Source organism: Mandrillus leucophaeus, unplaced genomic scaffold, assembly GCF_000951045.1.
Source record: "Mandrillus leucophaeus isolate KB7577 unplaced genomic scaffold, Mleu.le_1.0 Scaffold1200, whole genome shotgun sequence".
Classification (NCBI taxonomy): Eukaryota; Metazoa; Chordata; class Mammalia; order Primates; family Cercopithecidae; genus Mandrillus; species Mandrillus leucophaeus.
Window position 1 is genome coordinate 283,611 of NW_012100322.1, and position 24,135 is coordinate 307,745.

The following is a 24,135-nucleotide window of genomic DNA, read 5'->3' on the forward strand; positions in this document are numbered from 1 at the left end:
ACCCATCTCCCATACAACTCATGCTCAATCATATCCTTTATGACTTCAACATCTACAACAGAACTTCTAACACTCCAATTTCAATATTTACCACAAGTTTTCCAACAGCCCAAGAAAAGCTCTAATTCAGCAGCTATTCTAGACATTCAAATGCTCCATTTCACGAGCACTCTTCTCTAAGAGCTAAGTTTTAAAAGACATTTCTTACTGAGCACTATCTTCCTATCTTTCCAGCTTCTTGCTGGTGCGGTGTTCCTGCTTTTCATTTTGTAGCCTCTATCCCCAGATCACTGCCTTACCTACCCAATCTTGGCTGTGTGTTGCAGACGTGGATATTTACTAAGGGCCTCCTATAAATGCTGTGAGAACAAAAAATAAAATAAAAGCAAATGAGGTAAAAATAAATAAACAAACGCAATAAAAATAGAGTTACCTTTTAACCTCTATTTCCTATGAGAACACTTTTACGATTTGCATTTCATCTTTCATCCTTCATGGAAGAAACTTGGTCCAAGATTGTCAATGATCCCCTTGTCTTCAAATTCTAGCATAGTTTAGTCCTTGTCTTCTCATACCTTTCTGTAGCTTTTTAAGCTACTGGTCATCTTTTCCCTCATAGCTTCTGTGTACTCTTCTTGATTTTCTTCCTCTCAGTCCTCTTTCTGCTTCATCCCAAATTGGGCCTTCTCTCCTTTCTAAATAATAGTGCGTCCAACAGAACTTTCTTCAACTCTGAAAATGTTCTATATCTGTGCTGTCCCATATGGTAGTCACTGGTCATATCTGGCTACTGAACATCTGAAATAGGGCTAGCATGCTTTTAATTTTTTTTTTTTTTTTTTAAACAGGGTCTTGCTTTGTTGCCCATGCTTAAGAGTAGTGGTGCGATCTCAGTTCACTGCACCCTCGACCTCCTGGGCTCTAGCCATCCTCCCACGTCAGCCTCCCGAGCAGCTGGGACCACATCACATACCACCACAACCAGTTAATTTTGTTTAGAGACAAGGTCTCACCATGCTGTCCAAGCTAATTTCATTTAAATTTAAATTAAAATAGCTACATGTGGCCAGTAGCTACTATAACAGACAACACAACTCTCTCTCATTCATTCTTGTGGCTTCAGTTATCACCTCTATATCCAAAGACGATTCACAAATTTATACTGAACAAAGTGACCTGGATGAGTTCCACAAGCACCTCAAACTCTAAAATACAGTCAACCATCTCCACCATCAACTCCTCCCTTACTTTATTCCAAACACCTTCAGCTACCTAATATCCTTAGTTCTGTGAACAGAATTCATTATCTAAGCCATCTGAGCTTGAAGTCTTAAGTCATTTTTAACTCTCTGTCTCTCATATCTAAGAAGATATATATATTCCTTTTGACTTTACCTAACTGATACCCCTGCCTCCATCCCAATGTATACAATATGCACAATATTTCTGCCAGGTATCATTCTTTCAAATGGTTAACTTTGTAGCCTTGCTTTTTTCAAATATATTAATGATTCCCCACTGCCCACAAATAAAGTCTAAATTCCCTAGAGTAGCACAGAATTCAACACTACACAATCTGGCCCCAAGCTATCTTTCTAGCCTTGCCTTCCACTTCTACCGCTTAAGCCTCCTATTCTCCAGCCCAAAGGAATCCTTACCTTTCTCCAACATATCCTGTCATAGCGTTGTGTGCATATCTATGCTCATGCTCTCCTATCCTTAGATATCCTTCTGACTCCTGTTCATCATTCATGGTTCACTCAAGTTCCACTTCTTCCACAACATTTCACAGATTCCCACTGTTCTCCACCAAAAATTAACCTCGACTTTTCTGAATTCCCATTGCACTTTCAAACTGTACTGCACATATAGCAATAATCAGTTTCTACTTTGTTAGAAGTTGGTTATCTGCACTTACTATATCACAAGATCTTTAAAGATGCATATATTTTAGATATCTAACTACAAACAGTAAAATGACCAGTATAAATTAGGTATGTAATAAATTATATCTACTAACTATGATAATTTCATTTAAATTAGAGACCAATTCTTATGTGTAAAAGATTTTCAGTGTCTTAAAAGTGGCCCAGGCTCTAAATTATCCATTATCAATGGCACACAAGTGCTTTGGAACACACAATTCCCCAAACTGCCCTAAGTATGAGCTTCCAAATACTGAAAAATCGCCTTCCTATTCTAGTCAAGTACTATCAATATAGTGAATAAAACTGAATCTGACCTATTTTGTCTCCTACGAGAATACAGGAAATTTTCTATTTTAAATACAGCATTGTGTATCAACATAGGAGACATATTTCAGGAGCTCATACCAACCTTTTTATTATTATGAAGACATTCTCACTTTGTTCCTAAGCTCCACCTTGTCCCAACCCCCACCCCATCTTTGGTCTTATCCTTGAGCCTCATTAGACATATTTCAGAGCTCATCTAACTCAGGTTTGATATGATTCAAGTAAGAGAAGTAACAAATTACTCAATGATAACAGCTACCATTTGTTGAACACTTACAAGTATATCCGACACTGTTCGAAGCACTTAACATGTATTATCTCACTTAGTTTTTATGAAACTCTATGAAGCAGGTACTATTATCACTCCCATTTTACATATTGTTTAGAAATTAGGTATAAAAGGTAGATCACATATCTTTTAATGGTATAACCAAACAAATGGATAGATGATGCCCCTGTGATTACATAGAGGTCCTGGCCTAGAAGGCCAAAGATATAGACCTGTTTCAGTTAACCAGATACAACCTCATTGATCCTCAATCTTCCCATTGGTTCTTACCTATCAGAGCAGTTATAAGAATCAAACAAAATAATGGGTGTGAAAACAAGCAAGAAGAGCAATGGCATTGAAGTCAAGGGACCTGGAATCCAGCCTCTGTTCTGACCTTTACTACATGAGACCTTGTGTAAATAAAACCTACTGCTTCTTTGAGCCACATCCACCCTTTAGACAAGCACAGAGTACCTACTTATGTGCCAGATATTCGGCTAGGGTTAGGGATACAGAGTGAACATGACAGACAGGTTCTCCTCTCCTCACAGAACTCATAGCCTAGAGGGGGTTACAGATGAATAAAAAGGCAGTTACAATAGAGTGGGCTATATAAGGGAGTATACAGGAAAGGTATCTAATATAGACTTAAGAGTCAAGGGGTATTTCCCAAAATAAAATGACTTCCAAGCTAAGATTAAAAGGATAAGAAGGAATTAATCAGGAAAGGAAATAAAGAGTTTCAGGCAAAAGGAACAAGGTTCAAAGACCTGGGCATCAGGCACATGTTAACAGGAAACTCTAGAGGAGTAAAGAGGATTTTTATAAAACATATTGAGAGATCTTTCTGTATAACTTTTTACAAGTGCATGTACATCTAAAATTATCTCAATACAAGCTTTAATCAAAGAAAGCACATATGAGAGAACCTTATAAAATGAGATGCACTTTGGCTATTTCTGTTACTATTAATATTAATTAACTGTGTTATGTATATTACTATAGAGAGCAAAGTTAGAGGTGTTGTTATAATGGAAACAGAACTAATAAGGACAGCTAGTGACCATATTTCCATAGCTGGCCAAAATTTGGAGACGCATGATTCAGTACCTTTCACATCTGGTCGATATTGTAGTCCATCATCTTTCTTTCCCAACAAACTATTGTCATCTGTATCTGTAAGAGAAAACGGTTCTCAAATTAAGATATATACAACGGTTAAGTCATATCATGATACTCCCAATAATTCCAAATCATTCCAAGTTCTTCTTAACCTCTGTCCCCTTATCCTGCTCACGTTGTCTACTATTCTCTAAATCAATTATGTCATTTCTGTCTGAGGTCTCAAGGCATCCCAGGTATAAGTGCTCTTTGCGTGCTCTTTGCATGATGAATAGTCAGTTTCATCTATACTTCAGCTCCAATGTCACCTCCTTTAAAAACTCTTTCCTATGCAAACTAAAACAACACCTACTCTGAAAAGAAAAGGTTAACCCTTTCTTTCTCTAAAAGACAACCGCCTCAAGATTTACCTTCTCCTACCCACTGTTACCCTGGAAACATCAGATTAAGATAAATGGGGACTCTCAGCTGTGTTATGAAACGCTTACTACAAAAAATGACCCCTGATTTGAGAACTGCACCTGGACTGGGAAGACTATAAATGAGCCATAACCACGTGTTTAGAAGCACAAGCTTCCCAATACTAGTGGGGGAGGCAAAGGAAAGACACAGTTAAGTTTGTGGATGAAAGATTACAGAGGGGACTAAGACAAAACTTAAGGCCCAATCACTCCAAAGGATGCATTTCAATTAAACTCTCAAGCTTGACTGATATAGTTTGGTTCCATGTCCCCGCCCAAATCTCATGTCTAACTGTAATCCCCAATGTTGGAAGAGGGGCCTTGTGGAAGGTGACTGGATCATGGTGGCAGATTTCCCCCTTGCTGTTCTCATAATAGTGAGTGAGTTCTCACAAGATCTGGCTGTTTATAAAAGTGCATGGCACCTCTCCCTTTGCTCTCTCTTCCTCCTTTTCCTGCCATGTAAGATGTGCCTGCTTCCTCTTTGCCATCCACCATGATTGTGTTTCCTGAGGTCCTCAGCCATGCTTCCTGTACAGCCTGTGGAACTGCAAGCCAATTATACCTCTTTTCTTTATAAATTACCCAGTCTCAGGTAATTCTTTATAGCAATGTGAGAATGAACTAATACACTGACCAAGTGCTCTGAACTTGAAATTCCAAAGAGTATCATTCAAACATGCATATTTTCCTCAGAGAACATAGTCCTTCCTTAAGCTAGTCTTCCCACCCAAGCTCTAAATGCCACCCCATTGGGGTGGGGGGACCATACTTCTTCAAGATCAAGGCTAAGTGGGACATCTAACCACAAGGGATCCCTGTCAGCAAATGGTGTCCTCTATCATGCCCACACTCAACTCCTACCTAAAAATTGTCTGATGAGCTTCTTGGGTATTCTTTGGTAGTTTAGACCAGAGGTGCTGCAATCAATTGTGTAGTGTGTCACAAATAATTTGTAACCAATATAATGTACCTAATTTTGGCTTACAACCTTTTCCCTTCAGCTCAGATAAAAACATAATATCCCTTTAATAAGTCTAAAAAGAGAAGAAGAAAGGAACCAGTAAGCAAGAAAGATGTACAATCCTAGTCCATGAGTGTGTGCCTGGCCCACATATGTGACCAAGGAAATAATCCATCTTCCCAGCTCATCTGAATATTACTGAGGAAAGAAAATTGGGAACCTCTGGCTTTAGAGACTGAATATTTCTAGTAGGGGTGGAAAACAAAAACTCCTTATTATATGGTATCATGGTTTCCAAGCTACGACAAAAAGCAAGAAGGGCAAAAAGAATCTTAAGCAAAAGGCAATCAATTTTCTTTACATTCTCTAACTTCACACCAAAATCTGTAATCACACATAATATGTACAGGGAAAAATGATACAGATAATGGGAAAATAAAGTAAATTATTATGCTCTATAAAAAGAGGTTTAACAAATATATGGTAATACCATAGTTTTACTGAAATTAAAATATGTTATCTAACTCTTAAACAGCTATAATCATTCCAAATCTGAGATGACATTAGAACTATAAATAATAATTATAATTCCATGTTAGGATCAGTTAGCAACCAAGAACTAACTAAATAAAAACCAAGAAGCATGGTTTATGTCTTGAAAAGATGAAAATAAATGAAAAAAAACTAAATGAGTAATTAAAAAATCTGAAACACAAAGTAATAAAATAAAGCTTCGAGGATTTCTCATTTTGCAAATTTGAAACACTACCAAATGTACAATTATATGTATACAATAGTAAAGATGGGTCTCTGAATAAAATGGATTTTACCTGTGCAATGGCCAAGATGCCTTATATCAATTTGTTCTTGCTTTATACAAGATGCTTCTCGAACAAAACAGGGATTGTTATAGGAACTCCCATCAGAAGCACACACAGGATTAAAACTGTATCCACTGCAATCTATATTACATACACACCTGTTGGAAAAGACAAAAATTACCTATATTTTACAACAAAAATATTTCACAATGCAGCAACAGCAAAAAAGACCAATTCTTTCTTCTGCTTTCTGTAACAGAAGTCAACATATTGTTTTAAGTCACTGATAAAAGCTTAAACAAATATCTAAAAAAAAATTTAGGTGAGGATTTAGAGATAATTTCATCAAGATATTATGAATCCAGTGGTTTCTCTAGAATTTTCGTATCTAGCTAAAGTAATCAGGAGACATCAATGACATTAACTAAAAAGCAAAATGGCATAGTGGAAAGGACACAGAATTATGAGTCAATAGTCACGAATCTAAATTCTACCCCTACTTATCACCAGATTTGTGTCCAAATTCTTCTGCTAAGTCTTAGTTTACTGATCAGTAAAATGGAGGCAATAATAATGGCCAGGCATGATGGCTCATGCCTGTAATCCCAACACTTCGGGAGGCCAAGGCAGGAGAATCACTTGAGCCCAGGAGTTTGAGACCAAAATATAAAAAACTTAGCCAGGCACAGTGGTGTGCACCTGTGGTCTCCGCTACTTGGGAGGCTGAGGCAGGAGCATCACTTAAGCCCAGGAGGTTGACGCTGCAGTGATCCATAATTGCACCACTGTACTCCAGCCTGGGGGACAGAGTGAGACCCTGTCTTAAATAAATAAATAACCTACCTTACCAAATAACTGGGAAGGTTAAAAAATATAATAGATACGAAATACGTAAAACGGAAACCCTCAAAAGTGTTTTCTAGCTACATGTCTACCTATGTAACTGAATGTCCACTGAACACTGAGTGTTGTACTATGGAGAAGGCGAAAGAAGTCCAAAGCAAGATCACTCCCCTCAAGAATGATACAATCTAGTTGGGAATAGAGAAACAAAAATAAAAATATAGAGACTCTCCTGTTTATAGTAACACAGAGGACTAGGAACCTTTACTAACCTTCCTGATAAAAACAACAGAAAATACTGGGCAAACATTTAAAAACATTCTCTTAAGTACATTCACAAGTTGGTAAGAAAGTCAGAAATATTTAGGACAGAAGTTATAGGAACACAGGAACAGAGAAGGGCCAACTGAGCTCTCTAAAGCTGATTTTCACTTTGAGGGCATTTGCCAAACTGGGTAAATTCACTTACCAATTTTTTGGCTTTGCAGGCCTGATGTGGTTTGGCTGTGTCCTTACCCAAATTTCATCTTGAATAGTAACTCCCACAATAACCATGTATTGTGGGAGGAACCTGGTAGGGGGTGACTGAATTATGGGGGCAGGTCTTTCCTGTGCTGTTCTCATGATAGTGAATGAGTGTCATGAGATCTGATGGTTTTAAAAATGGGAGTTTCTCTGCACAAGCACTCTTTTTTCCTGCTGCCATCCACATAAGATGTGACTTGCTCCTCCTTGCCTTCTGCCATGATTGTGAGGCCTCCCCAGCCATGTGGAACTGTAAGTCCAGTTAAACCTCTTTCTTTTGCCCAGTCTAGGGTGTATCTTTATCAGCAGCGTGAAAACAGATTAATATAATAAATTGGTAACAGTAGAGTGGGGTGCTGCCAAAAGGATACCTGAAAATGTGGAAGTGACTTTGGAACTGGATAATGGGCAGGAGTTGGAACAGTTTGGAGGGCTCAGAAGAAGACAGGAAAATGTGGGAAAGTTTGGAACTTCCTACAGACTGGTTGAATGGCTTTGACGAAAATGCTGACAGTGGCACAAACAATAAAGTCCAGGCTGAGGTGATCACAGATGGAAATGAGGAACTTGTTGGGAACTGGAGCAAAGTGACTCTTGTTATGTTTTAGCAAAGAGATTAGTGGTATTTTGCCCCTGCCCTAGAGATCTGTAGAACTCTGAAATTGAGAGAGATGATTTAGGGTATCTGGCGGAAGAAATAACTAAGCAGCAAAGCATTCAAGAGGTGACTTGGGTGCTATTAAAGGCATTCAGTTTTATAAGGGAAGCAAAGCTTAAAAGTTCAGAAAATTTGCAGCCTATGTGATAGAAAAGAATATCCCATTTTTTTGAGAAGAAATTCAAGCTAGCTGCAGAAATTTGCATAAGTTACAAGCAGTCAAATGTTAATCCCCAAAACAATGGGGAAAATGTCTCCATGGCATGTCAGAGGTCTTCATGGCAGCCCCTACCATTATAGGAGGAAATAATGGTTTCCTGGGTAGGGCCCAGGGTCCCCGTGCTCTGTGCAGCCTAGGGACTTGGTGCCCTGCATCTCAGCTGCTCTAGCTATGGCTGAAAGGGGCCAATGTAGACCTTGGGCTGTGGCTTCAGAAGGTGCAAGCCCCAAGCCTTGGCAGCTTCCACATGGTGTTGAGCCTGCAGGTACAGAGAAGTCAAGAACTGGGGTTTGGGAACCTCCACCTAGATGTCAGAGGATGTATGGAAATGCCTGGATGCCCAGGTGGAAATTTGCTGCAGGGGTGGGGCCCTTATGGAGAACCTCTGCTAGGGCAGCATGGAAGGGAAATGTGGGGTCAGAGCCCCCACAAAGAGTCTCTACTGGGGCATCACCTAGTGAAGCTATGAGGAGAGGGCCACCGTCATCCAGATCCCAGAATGACAGATCCACTGACAGCTTGCACTGTGCATCTGGAAAAGCCACAGACACTCAAGGCCAGCCCATGAAAGCAGCCAAGACGGAGGCTGTACCCTGCAGAGTCACCTGTACCCTGCAGAGCCACAGAGGTGGAGCTGCCCAAGACCATGGGAACCCACCTTTTGCATCAGCATAACCCAGATACAAGATATGGAGTCAAAGGAGATCATTTTAGAGCTTTAAGATTTGACCGCCCTGCATGGGACCTATAGCCTCTTTGTTTTGGCCAAATTCTCCCATTTGGAATGGCTGTATTTACCCAATGCCTGTACCCCCTTGGTATCTAGGAAGTAACTAACTTGCTTTTGATTTTACAGGCTTATAGGCAGAAAGGACTTGCCTTGTCTCAGATGAGATGCTAAACTGTGGACTTTTGAGTTAATGCTGAAATGAGATAAGACTTTGGGTGACTGGTGGGAAGGCATGATTGGTTTTGAAATGTGAGGACATGAGATTTGGGAGGGGCAAGCAGGGGAATGACATGGTTTGCTGTGTCTCCACCCAAATCTCATCTTAAACTGTAACTCCCACAATTCCCACATGTCATGGGAGGAACCAGGTAGGAGGTGACTGAATTATGGGGATGGCTCTTTCCTGCACTATTCTCATGATAGTGAATGAGTCTCACAAGATCTGATGCTTTAAAAAATAGGAGTTCCTCTGCACAAGCTCTCTCTTTGCCTGCCACCATCCATGTAAGATGTGACTTGGTCCTCTTTGCCTTCCACCATGATTGTGAGGCCTCCCCAGCCACGTGGAACTGTGAAGTGCAATTAAACCCTTTCTTTTGCAAATTGCCCAGTGTCTTTATCAGCAGCGTGAAAACAGACTAATAAAGGCCTCTGGGAACAGAAGATAAAGAACACTGATCCACCTAAGATGGCCTCTGGGAACAGGAGACAAAGAACACTGACCCACCTAAAGTAGGGAGTCTGGAGACCCTAAAAAAGTTAGATCTTTAAATATGTGTCTGTGTGTGTGTATGTATGTGTGTGTGTGTGTGTGTGTGTGTATATATATATATCCCTCAGCATGAAGGTAAACTGGAAATGAGCTGGCATATTCCAAAGGGACTATTTAAAAAATTAAAAAGGTTGCACTGACCCATAAATTTGAAAAACGAAAAGAAAACCAGCTCACCTGAGAATTCAAAGCCACAAGCCAGCCCTCACACAGATAACTACAACTTAAAATACTACTTGGTTGTTTTGAAAAATCTCAAACCCAGAATTAATTTCAAGGAGTCAAGGACTAAAAGAGGCTCTAGGCCAAGCTTGTCCAACCCACAGCCCAGGAAGGCTTTGAATGCAGCCCAACACAAATTCATAAACTTTCTTAAAACATTATGAGGTGTGTGTATAACTCATTAGCTATTGTTAGTTTATTTTAATGTGCAGCCCAAGACAATTATTCTTCTTCCAATGTGTCCCAGGGAAGTCAAATGATTGGACACCCCTGCTGTAGGCAAATGACAGAAGCAAATGCAGTCTTCTCTGGAGAAACTCAATTTCACCCTAGACCTAAATGATTTTCCACAGATACAATTCTGAGAAAAATATGCAGCTCAGCCCACAGAGACACATTCAGTCACATACCCACAACAAAGAGATAAAACAACATGAAAAGAAGTCGATTTTTAAAAGAACCAAACAGAACTTCCAGAAATAAACAACATATTACTAGATACAAGAAATGCAATGGGCAGATTTAACAGTAGAGTAGAGAAACTAAAGAATAAGTGAATTAGAAGACAGGTCAGAGGAAATTAACCAGACCACAGCAGAGAGTCAAAGACATGGTGCATATTTAAAAAAGAGCCATGGGCTGGGTGCAGTGGCTCACCTCTGTAATCCCAGCACATTGGGAGGCCAAGGCGGGCGAATTACCTGATGTCAGGAGTTTGTGACCAGCCTGACCAACATGGAGACACCTCGTCTCTACTAAAAATACAAAATTAGCCAGGCATGGTGGTGCATGCCTGTAATCCCAGCTACTTGGGAGGCTAAGGCAGGAGAATCCCTTGAACCCAGGAGGCGGAGGTTGCACTGAGCCATGATCGTGCCACTGCACTCCAGCCTGGGCAACAATAGTGAAACGCCGTCTTAAAAAAAAAAAAAAAAATGAGAGAGAGTGAGAGAGAGACATGGAAGAGTCAGAAGATGTAACAAAAATCTGATTAGCATTCCAGGAGTTAAGAAAATGAGGCAGGAAAATATTCTCAGCAACTTCTCTTCAAACTTTTTAAAACTAAAAAAGATACTCATCTAAATATCCAAGAAGCCCAATGAATCCCAAACAGGATTACTAAAAATGGATCCACATACTGAAATATCATAGTGGAATTTTATAATGAGAAAAAGAAAATTTTAAAAGCAGCCAGAAAGAAGAGAAAGATTACCTTCAGTGGAGTAAGAATAAGAGGAAAAACTGACTTTTCAAAAGCAATACTGAAGCCAAATTGTTTATAGCTAAAAGTGAAATAGTACCTCCTATGTGCTAAGGTAGAATAGAATTCTATTTAAGACAAATCTTTTGAGAATAAAAAATAATAAAATAAAAGGAACTTGGAAGGAATACAAACTTACAAAATTTGTCACCTGCTGTCAGTCAGTAAAGGAAATTCTAAAGGCAATAGAAAAATGATCCTTTAAGGAACGTCTGAGATGCAAATATAAATGAAGAACAAAGGTCTAAACACATGGGTAATATAAGAACAACGGTGCTCTGTGTGGTTAAATTTTTTTAAGCTGGAAATTAAAATACATGATGATAACAATAGCACACAAATTTGGAGAAAATGAAATTCAAGTGTTTAAGGAGAACAGTAACATTAAGCAAATTTAGATTGCGATAAGCTGAATACGCATGTTAAAATTGCTGAGGTACCATTACAAGAAGGAAAATCCATAACTTCAAAACGACTAGAGAAAAAAAATCCAAAAGAAGGCAAGAAAGGGAAAAGAAAAAGGAGAAGCAAGACAAAAGTATAAAATAAGAAAAAATTAAAATACATCAGTATTTACAATATATTTAAGTTGACTACATTTTCCAATTAAATAACAAAGGTAGTTCGCTGGTAAAAATACAAAAGCCAGCTATATGTTGCTTGTAAGATACATGTTAAAATGATGATAACAAAAGTTGAAAATACTAGGAGAGTGAAAGAGATACATCACCCTTGGCATAGAAGAAACCTCGTATGGTTATATTTAATATCAGATATAAAAGACTTTAAGTCAAAAAGGATTATAGGAATTAAAGAAAATCCCTTCATAATAATAAAAATATTTTATTCAGCAGGATAATACAATTCTAAACATTTTAAGTCTCAAAATCTAAAAAGTGAAAACTGATATAACCACAATAAGAAATTGCCAAATCCAGCCAGGCGTGGTAGCTTACCCCTGTAATCCCAGCACCTCGGGAGGCTGAGGTGGGCAGATCATGAGGTGAGGAGTTTGAGACCCGCCTGGTCAACACAGTGAAACCCCGTCTCTACTAAAAACACAAAAAATTAGCTGGGTGTGGTGGGGGGCACCTGTAATCCCAGTTACTTGGGAGGCTGAGGCAGGAGAATTGCTCGAACTTGGGAGGAGGAGGTTGCAGTGATCCAAGATAGCACCACCGCACTGCAGCCTGGGCAACAGTGCAAGATTCCATCTCAAGAAAGAGAAAGAAAGAGAGAAAGAGAGAGAGAGAGAAAGAAAGAGAGAGAAAAGAGGAAGGAAGGAAGGAAGGAAGGAAGGAAGGAAGGAAGGAAAAGGAGAAAAGAAATTGCCAAATCCACCATGATACGTTTTAACACACCTCTCTCAGCAACTCATATACCAAGCAGATAAAACATCAGCAAAACTGAAATCTTCACAGGTAAGGTGACTTGATGCTGGGATTTGCTTTAAATTATTCCCAAAAAACGTAAGGATGGAAGAAAAGATGTAACAGAATTAGACTTTTGAAGATGAATAAATGGGGAGGGGTCCATCATTTTTCTCCTTTTCTGTTTGATGATTTCCTTAATTCATGATGAATTGAAGACCTAACTGTAAAAGTCAAAAACTATAAAGATTTAGGAAATCAAACATAAGACTGAGGAATTTGAAATAAACAGTGCCCCATAAGGAGAATAAGACAAGCTACAAACAAAAAGATAATTATAGCCCACATAATCAACAAATAAGTATTATTCAGAATACATAAATACAAATCAATTTTTAAAATATTATATGTGATCAATGGGAAAGGGAAGCAAAGAAATAAATAGAAATAAAAGAGGAAACATATAAGAACAACATATGTGAAAGATATTCAACCTCATTAAGAATCAGAAAAATTAAAATTAAAATCACAATGTGATACCATCCACAGTCACGAAATTGGCAAAAATCGAAAACAAGGACAAAACCCAAGTACTGGCAAGAATGAGGAGCTAAGGGAATTCTCATCTTTTGCTGGTAGTAAGAGGTGACAATGTGCTAGCAGCCCTCGCTTGCTCTCGGCGCCTCCTCGGCCTCCTGGGCCTCAGCGTCCACTCTGGCTGCGCTTGAGGAGCCCTTCAGCCCGCCGCTGCCCTGTGGGGACCCCCCTCTGGGGCTGTCCAAGGTGGGAGCCGGCTCCCTCTGCTCACTGAGAGGTGTGAAGGAGGCGGTGCAGGGAGGAGCCAGGGCTGCGCCAGGCGCTCACAAGACCCAGGTGGGCGCAGACTCCCCGGCCCACACTCGGCAGGCCCCACGCGGGGTTCAATCAGGGGAAAAGTTCTCTCTGGGCTGCCAGAGTGCCCGGGCTAGGTGCCGCAAAGGGGCAAGTGCCATTGAGAGGTGAAGCTGGCTGGGCTTCTGGTCAGGTGGGGACTTGGAGAACTTTTCTGTCTAGCTAGAGGATTGTAAAAGCACCAATCAGCACTCTGTGTCTAGCTAGAGGTTTGTAAACACACCAATCAGCGTTCTGTGTCTCGCTAATCTGGTGGGGGACTTGGAGAACTTTTGTGTCTAGCTAAAGGACTGTAAATGCACCAATCAGTGCTCTGTGTCTAGTTAATTGGGTAGGGGACTTGGAGAACATTTCTGTCCAGCTAAAGGATTGTAAATACACCAATCAGCACTCTGTGTCTAGCTAGAAGTTTGCAAACGCACCAATCAGCACTCCGTGTCTAACTAAAGGTTTGTAAATGCACCAATCAGCACTCTGTCAAAATGGACCAATCAGCGCTCTGTAAAATGGACCAATCAGCTCTCTGTAAAATGGACCAATCAGCAGGATGTGGGTGGGGTCAGATAAGGGAATAAAAGCAGGCTGCCCAAGTCAGCAGTGGCAACCCGCTTGGGTCCCCTTCCACACTGTGAAAGCTTTGTTCTTTCGCTCTTCGCAATAATCTTGCTGCTACTCACTCTTTGGGTCTGCCCCGCCTTTATGAGCTGTAACACTCACCACGAAGGTCTGTGGCTTCAGTCCTGAAGCCAGCAAGACCACAAACCCACCAGCAGGAACGAACAACTCCAGACGCATCGCCTTTAAGAGCTGTAACACTCACCGCAAAGGTCTGCAGCTTCACTCCTCAAGTCAGTGAGACTATGAACCCACCAGAAGGAAGAAACTCCAGACACATCTGAACATCTAAAGGAACAAACTCCAGACACACCATCTTTAAGAACTGTAACACTCACCGTGAGGGTCCGTGGCTTCATTCTCGAAGTCAGCGAGACCAAGAACCCATCAATTCTGGACACAGTAGGAAAGCTTACTGGGACAGCAACTTTCGAAAACAGGCATTCTGACAAAAAACTAGACTTGCACATGCCCAATAACTTCATTACAAGGCAAGGCCCTTGAAAATCTACACACAAGCCAGGCACAATGGTTCATGTCTGTAATCCCAGCACTTTGGGAGGATGAGGCAGGCAGATCACCTGAGGTCAGAAGTTCAAGACCAGCCTGGCCAACACGGCAAACCCTCATCTCTACTAAAAATACAAAAATTAGCGGGGCATGGTGGTGGCCACCTGTAATCCCAGTTACTCAGGAGGCTGTGAGGCATGAAAATCACCTAAACCTGGGAGGCGGAGATTGCGAGGAGCCAAGATTGAGCCATTGCACTCCAGCCTGAGCAACAGAGCAAGACTCTGTCAAAAAAAAAAAAAGAAAAGAAAAAATAAGAAAATCTCCTGCACGTGTATACCAGAAAATGTGTAAGAATGTTCACAGCAGTATTATTCATGAGAACAAAAGACGGGAATAATCCAAAAGTCCAACAGTAAAATGGACTGTAAAAGAATGTGGTACAGGCAAACAATCAAATTCAATAAGCAGTAAAACTCAATTAACTACAGCTATGTGCATCAACATAAATGAATCTCAAAAATATGCTGTGCACAAGAAAATCAAGAAGAATGCATATAGCATGATTCCATTTATACAAAATACAAAAGCAATCAAAAGCCAGATTACAGATTATTAAGGGACCTATCATATGTGATAAGCTATAAAGAAAGGAAGGGAATAATTTCTGCAAAATGCAGTATACCATGTGGGTGACAGAAAGATGCAATTAGAGAGGGAAATGGGGGTCCCTGAAGTACAGTCTGCCTTCCAGAACCTCAGGGCCGACTGCAGGACTTTGAGCATTCTGAGATTTTGGTATCTGAGGGGAGTATCAGAACCAGTTCCTCCCAAACATTGGCAGATGACTGTACTGCTAAAATTCTGTTTCTGGCCGGGAGCGGTGGCTCACGCCTGTAATCCCAACATTTTGGGAGGCCGAGGTGGGTGGATCACGAGGTCAAGAGATGGAGACCATCCTGGCCAACATGGTGAAACCCCATCTCTACTAAAAATACAAAAACAAAATTAGCTGGGCGTGGTGGCAGGCACCTGTAGTCCCAGCTACTCGGGAGGCCGAGGCAGGAGAATCACTTGAACCCAGGAGGCAGAGGTTGCAGTGAGCGGAGACTGTGCCACTGCACTCCAGCCTGGCAACAGAGTGAGACTCCATCTCAAAAAATAAATAAATTTTTAAAAAATTATGTTTCTTGCCTTGGTAGATTCAAAAAAGCTCATTCCAATTTTGCACATTAAATCAAATGTGTACATTTTAGTTTTCATATACTTTTGAATATATATTTTAAAATTTAAAAATTAAGGCAACAGAAAAAACTTTTAAATTCATAAGAATATTCACTAAAGTCAAAAAATATATATTGTACCAAAATTTTAATTTCTGGAAAACAAGAGGTGAAAGAACCAAAGAAAATAAAGTTAGCCAATCCCAGAAGGTGAGTTCAGGTGAAAGTTTTGGATAAGGAAGGGGCACAGACAACTGCAGAGAATAACAAGCTACTATGCATGGGTGAAAACATGTGCACAAACATTTAGTCATAATATCTCTGTATCTAAACAAATACTGAAAGAATGCCATGCTGAAAAGGACTTTAGAAAGCTATCTATTCCGATCTTCCACTCAGTGCAGGGCTCCTCTCAGCAGTATTTGTGACCTTATTGTTACATTGCCCCTGCCAGAGTATTTGTAGCGATAGACGGCTTACTATCTCACCAAGGCAGTACATCTCATGGGTAGTTATTACCTGGGCTGAGCCCCAAACATGCATCCTAATTAATTTCCACCCATTGACTCTAACTCTGGCCTCTGAATCTACATGTAGTAAGCCCAAAATATCATTTAAATATTCAAAGATTATCATTATATTGAATACAAGTTTTCACCTGAAGTTCATTCAATGATTCCTCATTTGTTATATCATCCTGATCACCCTCCAAATTCAGTATCTCATAATATGAGGCCAAAAACAAAACAAGGACTACAGTACAGAGAAGCTATTACCTTAACTGTTCTGGACACTATGCTTACATAACACAGGCAGGATAGGATTAACTTTTCTGATAACCACATCAAATTTTAGACACATACTCAACTTCTTAAATATACTCAACTCTGTAGGTATGGCCTGCAAAACATGTCACCACTATTGTCTAGAACCCAGGGTTAGGACTTCACATTTATCTCTATCAAATTTTAGATTATCTCAGCATGCTGAAATCTTCTGGACTCTAATTCTATCATTTAACATCTCTTCTAGACTGACATATTCATAATGTTGACAAGTCATCAATAAACGCACTGACTAGAACAGGATAAACACAGTCATGTGTCATATTCTATGACACCTACCTTAATATTTCTAGAAAAAATAATCCATTACTGAACACCTTTTAAGAAAGTTGTTAACCACCTAGAATTGCAGCTATCGTCTGACCTGACTTCCTATGTCATGTATACCAAGCCAGATTGATGATTATCCTGCTTAGATTCATATACATTACAATTAAGTCTCAGCCCTGGTACCGCAATCTTATCACACTACCAAAAAAGAAAAAGAGGTTAGCTTTAGCATGCTCTTACTAACAATCTCAGCATGCACTCAGAAATAAAGTTAATAAAACAGAAGACTCAAAAGAAATGTAATCCTAAAAGGTCAGAGGCTCAAAGATCATGGCTTGCCCATTACCAAAGTTAGTGACAATGCTTTTTATATTAAACAAATGTACAAAGACTTTTCCCATTACCTTTTTTTTTTTTTTTTTTTTTTTTTGAGACGGAGTCTCGCTCTGTCGCCCAGGCTGGAGTGCAGTGGCCGGATCTCAGCTCACTGCAAGCTCTGCCTCCCGGGTTCACACCATTCTCCTGCCTCAGCCTCCCGAGTAGCTGGGACTACAGGTGCCCGCCAACTCGCCCGGCTATTTTTTTGTATTTTTTATTAGAGACGGGGTTTCACCGTGTTAGCCAGGATGGTCTCGATCTCCTGACCTCGTGATCCACCCGTCTCAGCCTCCCAAAGTGCTGGGATTACAGGCTTGAGCCACCGCACCCGGCTTTTCCCATTACTTAAACAAAACTTGAGGTGTTGAATTAATTGTGAACCTCCCTGCTCAACTTTCCAAGGAAAGGCCACATTTCCCCTCATTTTTTTTTTTTGTTCCCAGTTCCTCGTTCTCAAGGCTCAGCATAAAGGGGAAAAAAATCATACAATAACCATTTTCATTTAACAATGTTTTTGAGCCTTACAATATGATGCAAGGTCTGCATCAAAACTTCCAAGAGATTATCCCTAGAAATGGGCTTTCAAAGATTCAATCAATTTTTTTCTACTAAAGAACAGTATTTCAGATTCTCTCAATAGGGTCTTGATATACACACAACATTAGTTTTACTTTTGAAATAAATGACACACTTCTAGCACTAATAAATATAGCCTGATCTATATACACATTGCTACATTTGAGAGAGCCCATGCTCATTTCCACAGAAGATACTGTTTTTTAATATATCAAAGTAAAACAAGGTTTTTCAAATACTCTCCAAATTCCAAATTACTATATTAAATATCGAATCTCAAGATATACTTGTCTTTAAAGGAGTAATATAATAAAAACAATATTTGAGAATGATTATTCTCATGGCTACAGGTAAGCTGCAGTGAAATAACGTGAAAAAGAGTAGCAGAATAGAGGGGGTCAAATCAGGCAAAGGAACAGAGAAAATTAATTTCAAAGAGCAATCTGGTAAAGTTAACAGATTTTCTTTTTTCTTGTTAGTTTAGTTTAGTTTTGTTTTTTGAGACACGGTCTCACTCGGTTGTTCAGGCTGGAGTGCAGTGGCACAATCTCAGCTCACTGCAACCGCCACCTCCCAGGTCCAAGCCTGCCTCAGCCTCCCAAGTAGCTAAGATTACAGGCGCATGCCATCATGCCTGGCTAATTTTTGTATTTTTGGTAGAGGCAGGGTTTTGCCATGTTGGCCAGGCTAGTCTCGAACTCCTGTCCTCAAGTGATTCCCCCACCTCAGCCTCCCAAAGTGCTGGGAGTACAGGCATGAGCCACCACACTCAGGCCCTTTAGATTTTTCTGGTAAATTCCTATTAGTAAAGGAAAATGAGAGAAAGGTAACAAAAGGGATGATCCAAAAAAGGGAAGTGCTTCTTTCCTTTCAATATGCCCCAAGGAATGGGAAATACTTTTAAATGATATGAATTAAGTAATTAAGGAAAGGGATAAAGACAAAGTCTTCACTAAGCAAAACAGATTTCTCGATTCACGGAGAACACAGGTGGAAAACACAAAGGTGAAGAAAATGAAGAAGTAATGAAAAATAAAAGGAATTAAGAAACAATAAGTGGGGAAAAAGTACAGCTCAACCTGGAATAAAGGCACTATTTCCTGTCATTTTACCATATATTTTATATATACATATGGATGGTGTAAAGTAGGGATCAATCCTGGCAATTACAGCAGTGGGTCAATCCAGACCAATGCCTGTTTTTGCACACCCAGAAGCTAAAAATGGTTTTCACATTTTTAAAAGGTTAGGTATGGTGAAGACCACATGTGGCCTGCTAAGCCTGATATATTTACCACCTAGCCCTTTACAAAAAAATTTTGCCCACCGCGACCTAAAGGATAAAAGTGGGCAAAACTGGGATGGCAATAAAATAGAAATGGTGGTTAATGGAAGAGAACGTCAGCAACATAGCAAAATACCATACCAGTCCAATAAGAAACAAGTAATCACTTGTTTAACAAGTGGCATTGTTTACAGTGGGTTTTGTAGCCCGACCAGGAAATGCCTTGATCAAATGTATGAAAAAGACAGTGCTCCTTAGTGGGATGGTATCACTGCATCTAAGACTAACAACTGTGAAAACAATCGCTACTGTTTTCAATGGAATACAAAGAAAGAAGATTAAATTACCATCTCAAGTAAAGTCCAGCTCAGTGAAACAAGGAGGAAAATATTAGACTCCAGAGGCCACGGGTACGACTGATTATAGTGATTACAGCTGTTTGCAGACTGGCAAGCGTAGCAAAGGTCAGGATGCCCAAAGCACAGAAGTGTGCACTCAAATGAATAGAAATCACTCTTCAGTAAATATGCTAAATTCAAAACATTTAACTACATTTACTCTGCACCTACTGTGTGGGTAGAGTCCCATTTGCCTCATCTAACCCTGACAATTATAAATTATCAATAGAGAAACTGAATATGAAGGAAATCTAAAAGCCCCAGATCAAAAAACTAGTGAGGGGCTGAGACCAGTGTTTTCTCTATTCATTACAGCTGTTATACCAAATAAATATCTGAGCATGGAAAGTACCACATGAAAAGGTATTTTTCATGTTTATCATAAAATTTTTCATGAAACTCTACCACATCCACTTCTAACACTTCCACTTTTCTTTCTAACACACCCGGGACACTCCTGCCTCAGACTTTCCCTCTTCCTGAAACACTCTTCCCCAGACAGCCTCCTGGTTCCATCCCTCACCTCAAAGGTTTTTCTCAAATCTTAAAAGACTAGATAAAGGCCAGGAATGGTGACTCACGCCTGTAATCCCAGCACTTTGGGAGGTCGAGGTGGGTGGATCATGAGGTTAGGAGATCAAGACCATCCTGGCCAACATGGTGAAACCCCATCTCTACTAAAAATACAAACATTAGCTGGGCATGATGGTACATGCCTGTAATCCCAGCTACTCAGGAGGCTGAGGCAGAAGAATCACCTGAACCCAGGAGGCAGAGGTTGCAGTGAGCTGAGATCACGTCACTGCACTCCAGCCTGGTGAAGATAAAAAAAACTAAGCATCCATTTAAAAAGTTAGAAAATGAACAACAGAAAAAAAAGCCAATAAAAACAAAAGGAAGGAAAATATATAACAACAGAAATTTAAAAGTTACAACAGAGGTTAGTAAAACCAAAAGTTGGTTCTTTGAAAAGATTTTCAAATTGATAACACAAGCTTTTCTGCAGGCTTTTTCCTGAGAGAGAAAAAGAGAAAAAGCAGTATCAGGAATGAAACAGAGTAAAACTTCAAAAGGGATTATGATTTAAAAGATAATAAAAGGTTATTGTAAACAACATTATGCCAGCAAGTTTGAAAATCTAGGTGAAATGAATAACTTTTTAAAAATGCTATCACGTTCTAACAAAAAAGGAAATAGAACCTTAAGGGTACACTAATCATTAAAGAAACTAAATCAGTTTTCTTAAAAAGTTCCTTAAAGATAACATCGGATCCAGGCATTTTTTAAAAGACAATTTATGAACACATCCATTCCAATCTTTCAAAGTGGGTAATTTTTTTTCTTTTTCTTTCTTTTTTTTTTTTTTAAGACGGAGTCTCACTCTGTCGCCCATGCTGGAGTGCAGTGGCACAATTTTGGCTCATTGCAACCTCCGCTTCTCAGGTTTGAGCGATTCTTGTGTCTCAGCCTCCAGAGTAGCTGGAATTACAGGTATGTGCCACCACGTCTGGCTAATTTTTTTTCTTTTTGTGTGTGTGTGTTTTTAGTAGAGACAGGGTTTCACCATGTTGCCCAGGCTGTTCTTGAACTCCTGATCTCAGGTGATCTGCCCACCTTGGTCTCCCAAAGCATTGACAGGCATGTGCACCACGCCTGGCCAAAAGCAGATAATTTCACTCTTACACAAAGTCATCCAGAAGAAAATACTAGAAGAAAATACTCCCTAACTCATTTTAAAAGGCCACATAACATGAAAACTAAACAAAAGAATAATTATAACTCATCGACTACAAATGAATAAAAGAAAAATCCATGAGTCCTGACTGAATGATAGAAAAAAAAATCCCACTCTTTCAATAGATAGAATACCAACTAATAACGTATAGGTACAAAAACAGACTGCAATCATAAAATAAAAGTAAAATGCTCTAAAAATGAGTACTCTGAAAACAAAAATGAGCTCCTGGAAATTAAAAATTGCAGCAAAAATGAAAAACTCATAAAGTTTAAGAAATTTCTCAAAAAGTACAGCAAAAAAATTTAAAACAGAAAACGGGAAAAAAGACAAAATGAGAACTAGTCCAGGATGTCAATATCCAAGTAACAGGAGTACCAAAAATAAAAAAATTTTAAAAAGAGGAAAGGAAATCATCAAATAATTAATTAAAGAAAAGTTTTCAAAACGGAAGTCAGTAAGTATCTAGGAAAGGGCATAACATTGTGAGGTATCACTACACTGGAGACCAAAAGAAGACTCTACATGCTTCAAGAGAGAAAAAAATCATATACAAAGGATCAAGAATTAGAATGGCTTTAGACTTCAACAGCAACACTTGAAGCTAGAAGACAACAAAGCAACACTTTCTTAATTCTCAGGGAAATTTGTCTCACACCTCGAATTATGCACTTGCAAAGTTCTAAATAAAATATTAGGTGTAGAATAAAAATACTTAAACACTTCAAACAAGGTCTCAAAAGTTTTTAAAATCTTACACCTTTTCATAAGAAGCTGCTATAAGTAGTAATAAAATGGGAAAGTAAAACCAAGAAGTGAGAAGCAAAAAAAGAAACACAGTACTCTATATAGGAGGGAGAGACAAAGGAATTTCTAGGAAGATCCTAGTGGTATAATAAAAAATATTCTTGGTCTTTGTTCCCAGTTCCTGGTATAGAGTTCCCTTGATATTTCTTGAGTGATAGGAAAGTTCTTATATTCTACTGAGATGACTCATGGGGTGAGGGGGCAGGGAGTTAATGTCACCAGAGAAACCAACCACAGTGATTAGAGGGTTAGAACTTCTGCCTCCCAGCCCCACCCCAATTCTCCTACCTCTGGGAAGGCGAGAGGGGTTGGATGTTAAGTTCAGTCACCAACGACCAATGAGTTAACCAGTCACGATTACATAATAAAACTTCAGTATAAAAACTCAGAATAAGGGGGGTTCGGGAGCTTCTGGTTGGTGAGCACATCTCAGTGGTATACTTGACTCCATGGGGACAGACGCTCCTGCACTCAGAACCCTTCTAGACCTTGCTTTATGTACTTCTTCATTTGGCTGATCATTTGTATCCTTTACAAATAAATAATAAGTAGAGTGCTTTCCTGAGTTCTGTGAGTTGTTTTAGCAAATTAGGTAGGGCATGGGAACTCCAAAATTTATGGTCATCTGGGCAGAAGTGGGGGTAGCTTGGGGACCTCATTTGTAGCTGGTTATAAAGAGGGGGCAGTCTTATGGGACTGAGTCCTTAACCATGCGTCTGCGCTAACTCCAAGTAGTTACTGTCAGAATTTAATTGAATTGTTGGACATCTAGGTAGTGTCAGAGAGTTGGAAAATCGATTGTTGTCAGAAAAAATACCATACTGAAGGAAGATCCTGGGATGACAGCTATATACAAGATGTAGAGGGCAATCAGTCCACAATGAAATACTTTAAACAGCTGCGTGGATGGCCATCATTACCAAGATGCCTAGTGCTACCATACCCAACTTTCAGTCAGAAGACAGACTGCTCAGGTAAGCCTGGCCCAGATTCTTATGTGTAGTTGGCTTGTCTTGACCATAAGATAATGAAGTTCCTCATCACACACTGGGGCCTGTCAGGAGTGGAGGGCTGGGGGAGAGATAGCATTAGGAGAAATACCCAATGTAAATGACGAGTCAATGGGTGCAGCAAACTATCATGGCACATGCACTATGTAACAAATCTGTACATTGTGCACATGTGCCCCAGAACTTAAAGTATAATAAAAAAGTTAATAAAGATAATGAAATTCCTACTCTCCCCTCCATGTCCTGCTGCAAGAACAACTCAGCCCACTCAGTTAATTGACATACTCTTGACACCTGAAGGTGAGCTATGGGGAGATTATAAAAGTAAACAACACAGAGCACAGCAGTCCATTCTGATCACATTTCTACCAGTGATCCATACATTAGAATCCTATCAGATGCCTCAACTATAGTGAGCCCACATTCTCCATGACCCTGTGACTCCAATACTCATGGCTTTGTCCACTGACTTCCCCAAAAGGGAACTTTGTAAACTCTCCGAGGAGCTGAAAACCAGACCCTGCCACAGAGGCTGTTCAAAGTGTCTTCTGTAAGCCTTCCTCTCTAAGGGGGCACTATTACCCTTTCCTTCCATGGCTAGGTTCACACAAGGTACTGGAAATAATAGCAGTATTCTATTTTGTACCCTAGGTGTTAGGTACATAGGTGGTTTTTAATCAGTATTCCTTAAATTGCACATGTATGTTTAAACACTTCTGTAAGCAGGGTACATTTTACAATAAAGATTTTAAATAAGGTACAGAATAAGGTATAGTGTGATGCCATTAGTTTTTTAAAATATATATATATATATATATGTACATATTTGCTTGCTTGCACACACATAAAATACCCCAGGAGATTAAACAAGAAACAGATCACAGTGACTGTCTCTAGTGAAGACAACTGAGTGACTGGGAACAGGGGTGGAAATGAGACCTTTCACTCTAGAGCCTTTTTAAGCTTTTGAATTGGCAGCACTAAATTTCAAAGGCATGAATGCACATATACATACATAAATGAATGCATAAATTCAATGGCTTCTATGATTTAGCACTATAATTTTGGCAAATCACAACTCCAAGTCTTTACAACAC

The 24,135-nt window shown here is 39.6% G+C and overlaps 1 protein-coding gene across 1 annotated transcript in view; it reads right to left on the bottom strand.

Annotated features, from left to right (window-relative positions):
- LOC105532081 (myb/SANT-like DNA-binding domain-containing protein 3) overlaps positions 1-24,135 on the bottom strand; it is a 166,613-nt gene that overhangs the window by 29,404 nt on the left and 113,074 nt on the right. Inside the window, exons 7-8 of the mRNA XM_011970172.1 lie at positions 5,904-6,052; positions 3,637-3,702 (exon numbers count right to left, since the gene is read on the bottom strand). Of these exons, the coding sequence (XP_011825562.1) occupies positions 3,637-3,702; positions 5,904-6,052 (215 nt within the window). The remainder of the gene's footprint in view (positions 1-3,636; positions 3,703-5,903; positions 6,053-24,135) is intronic.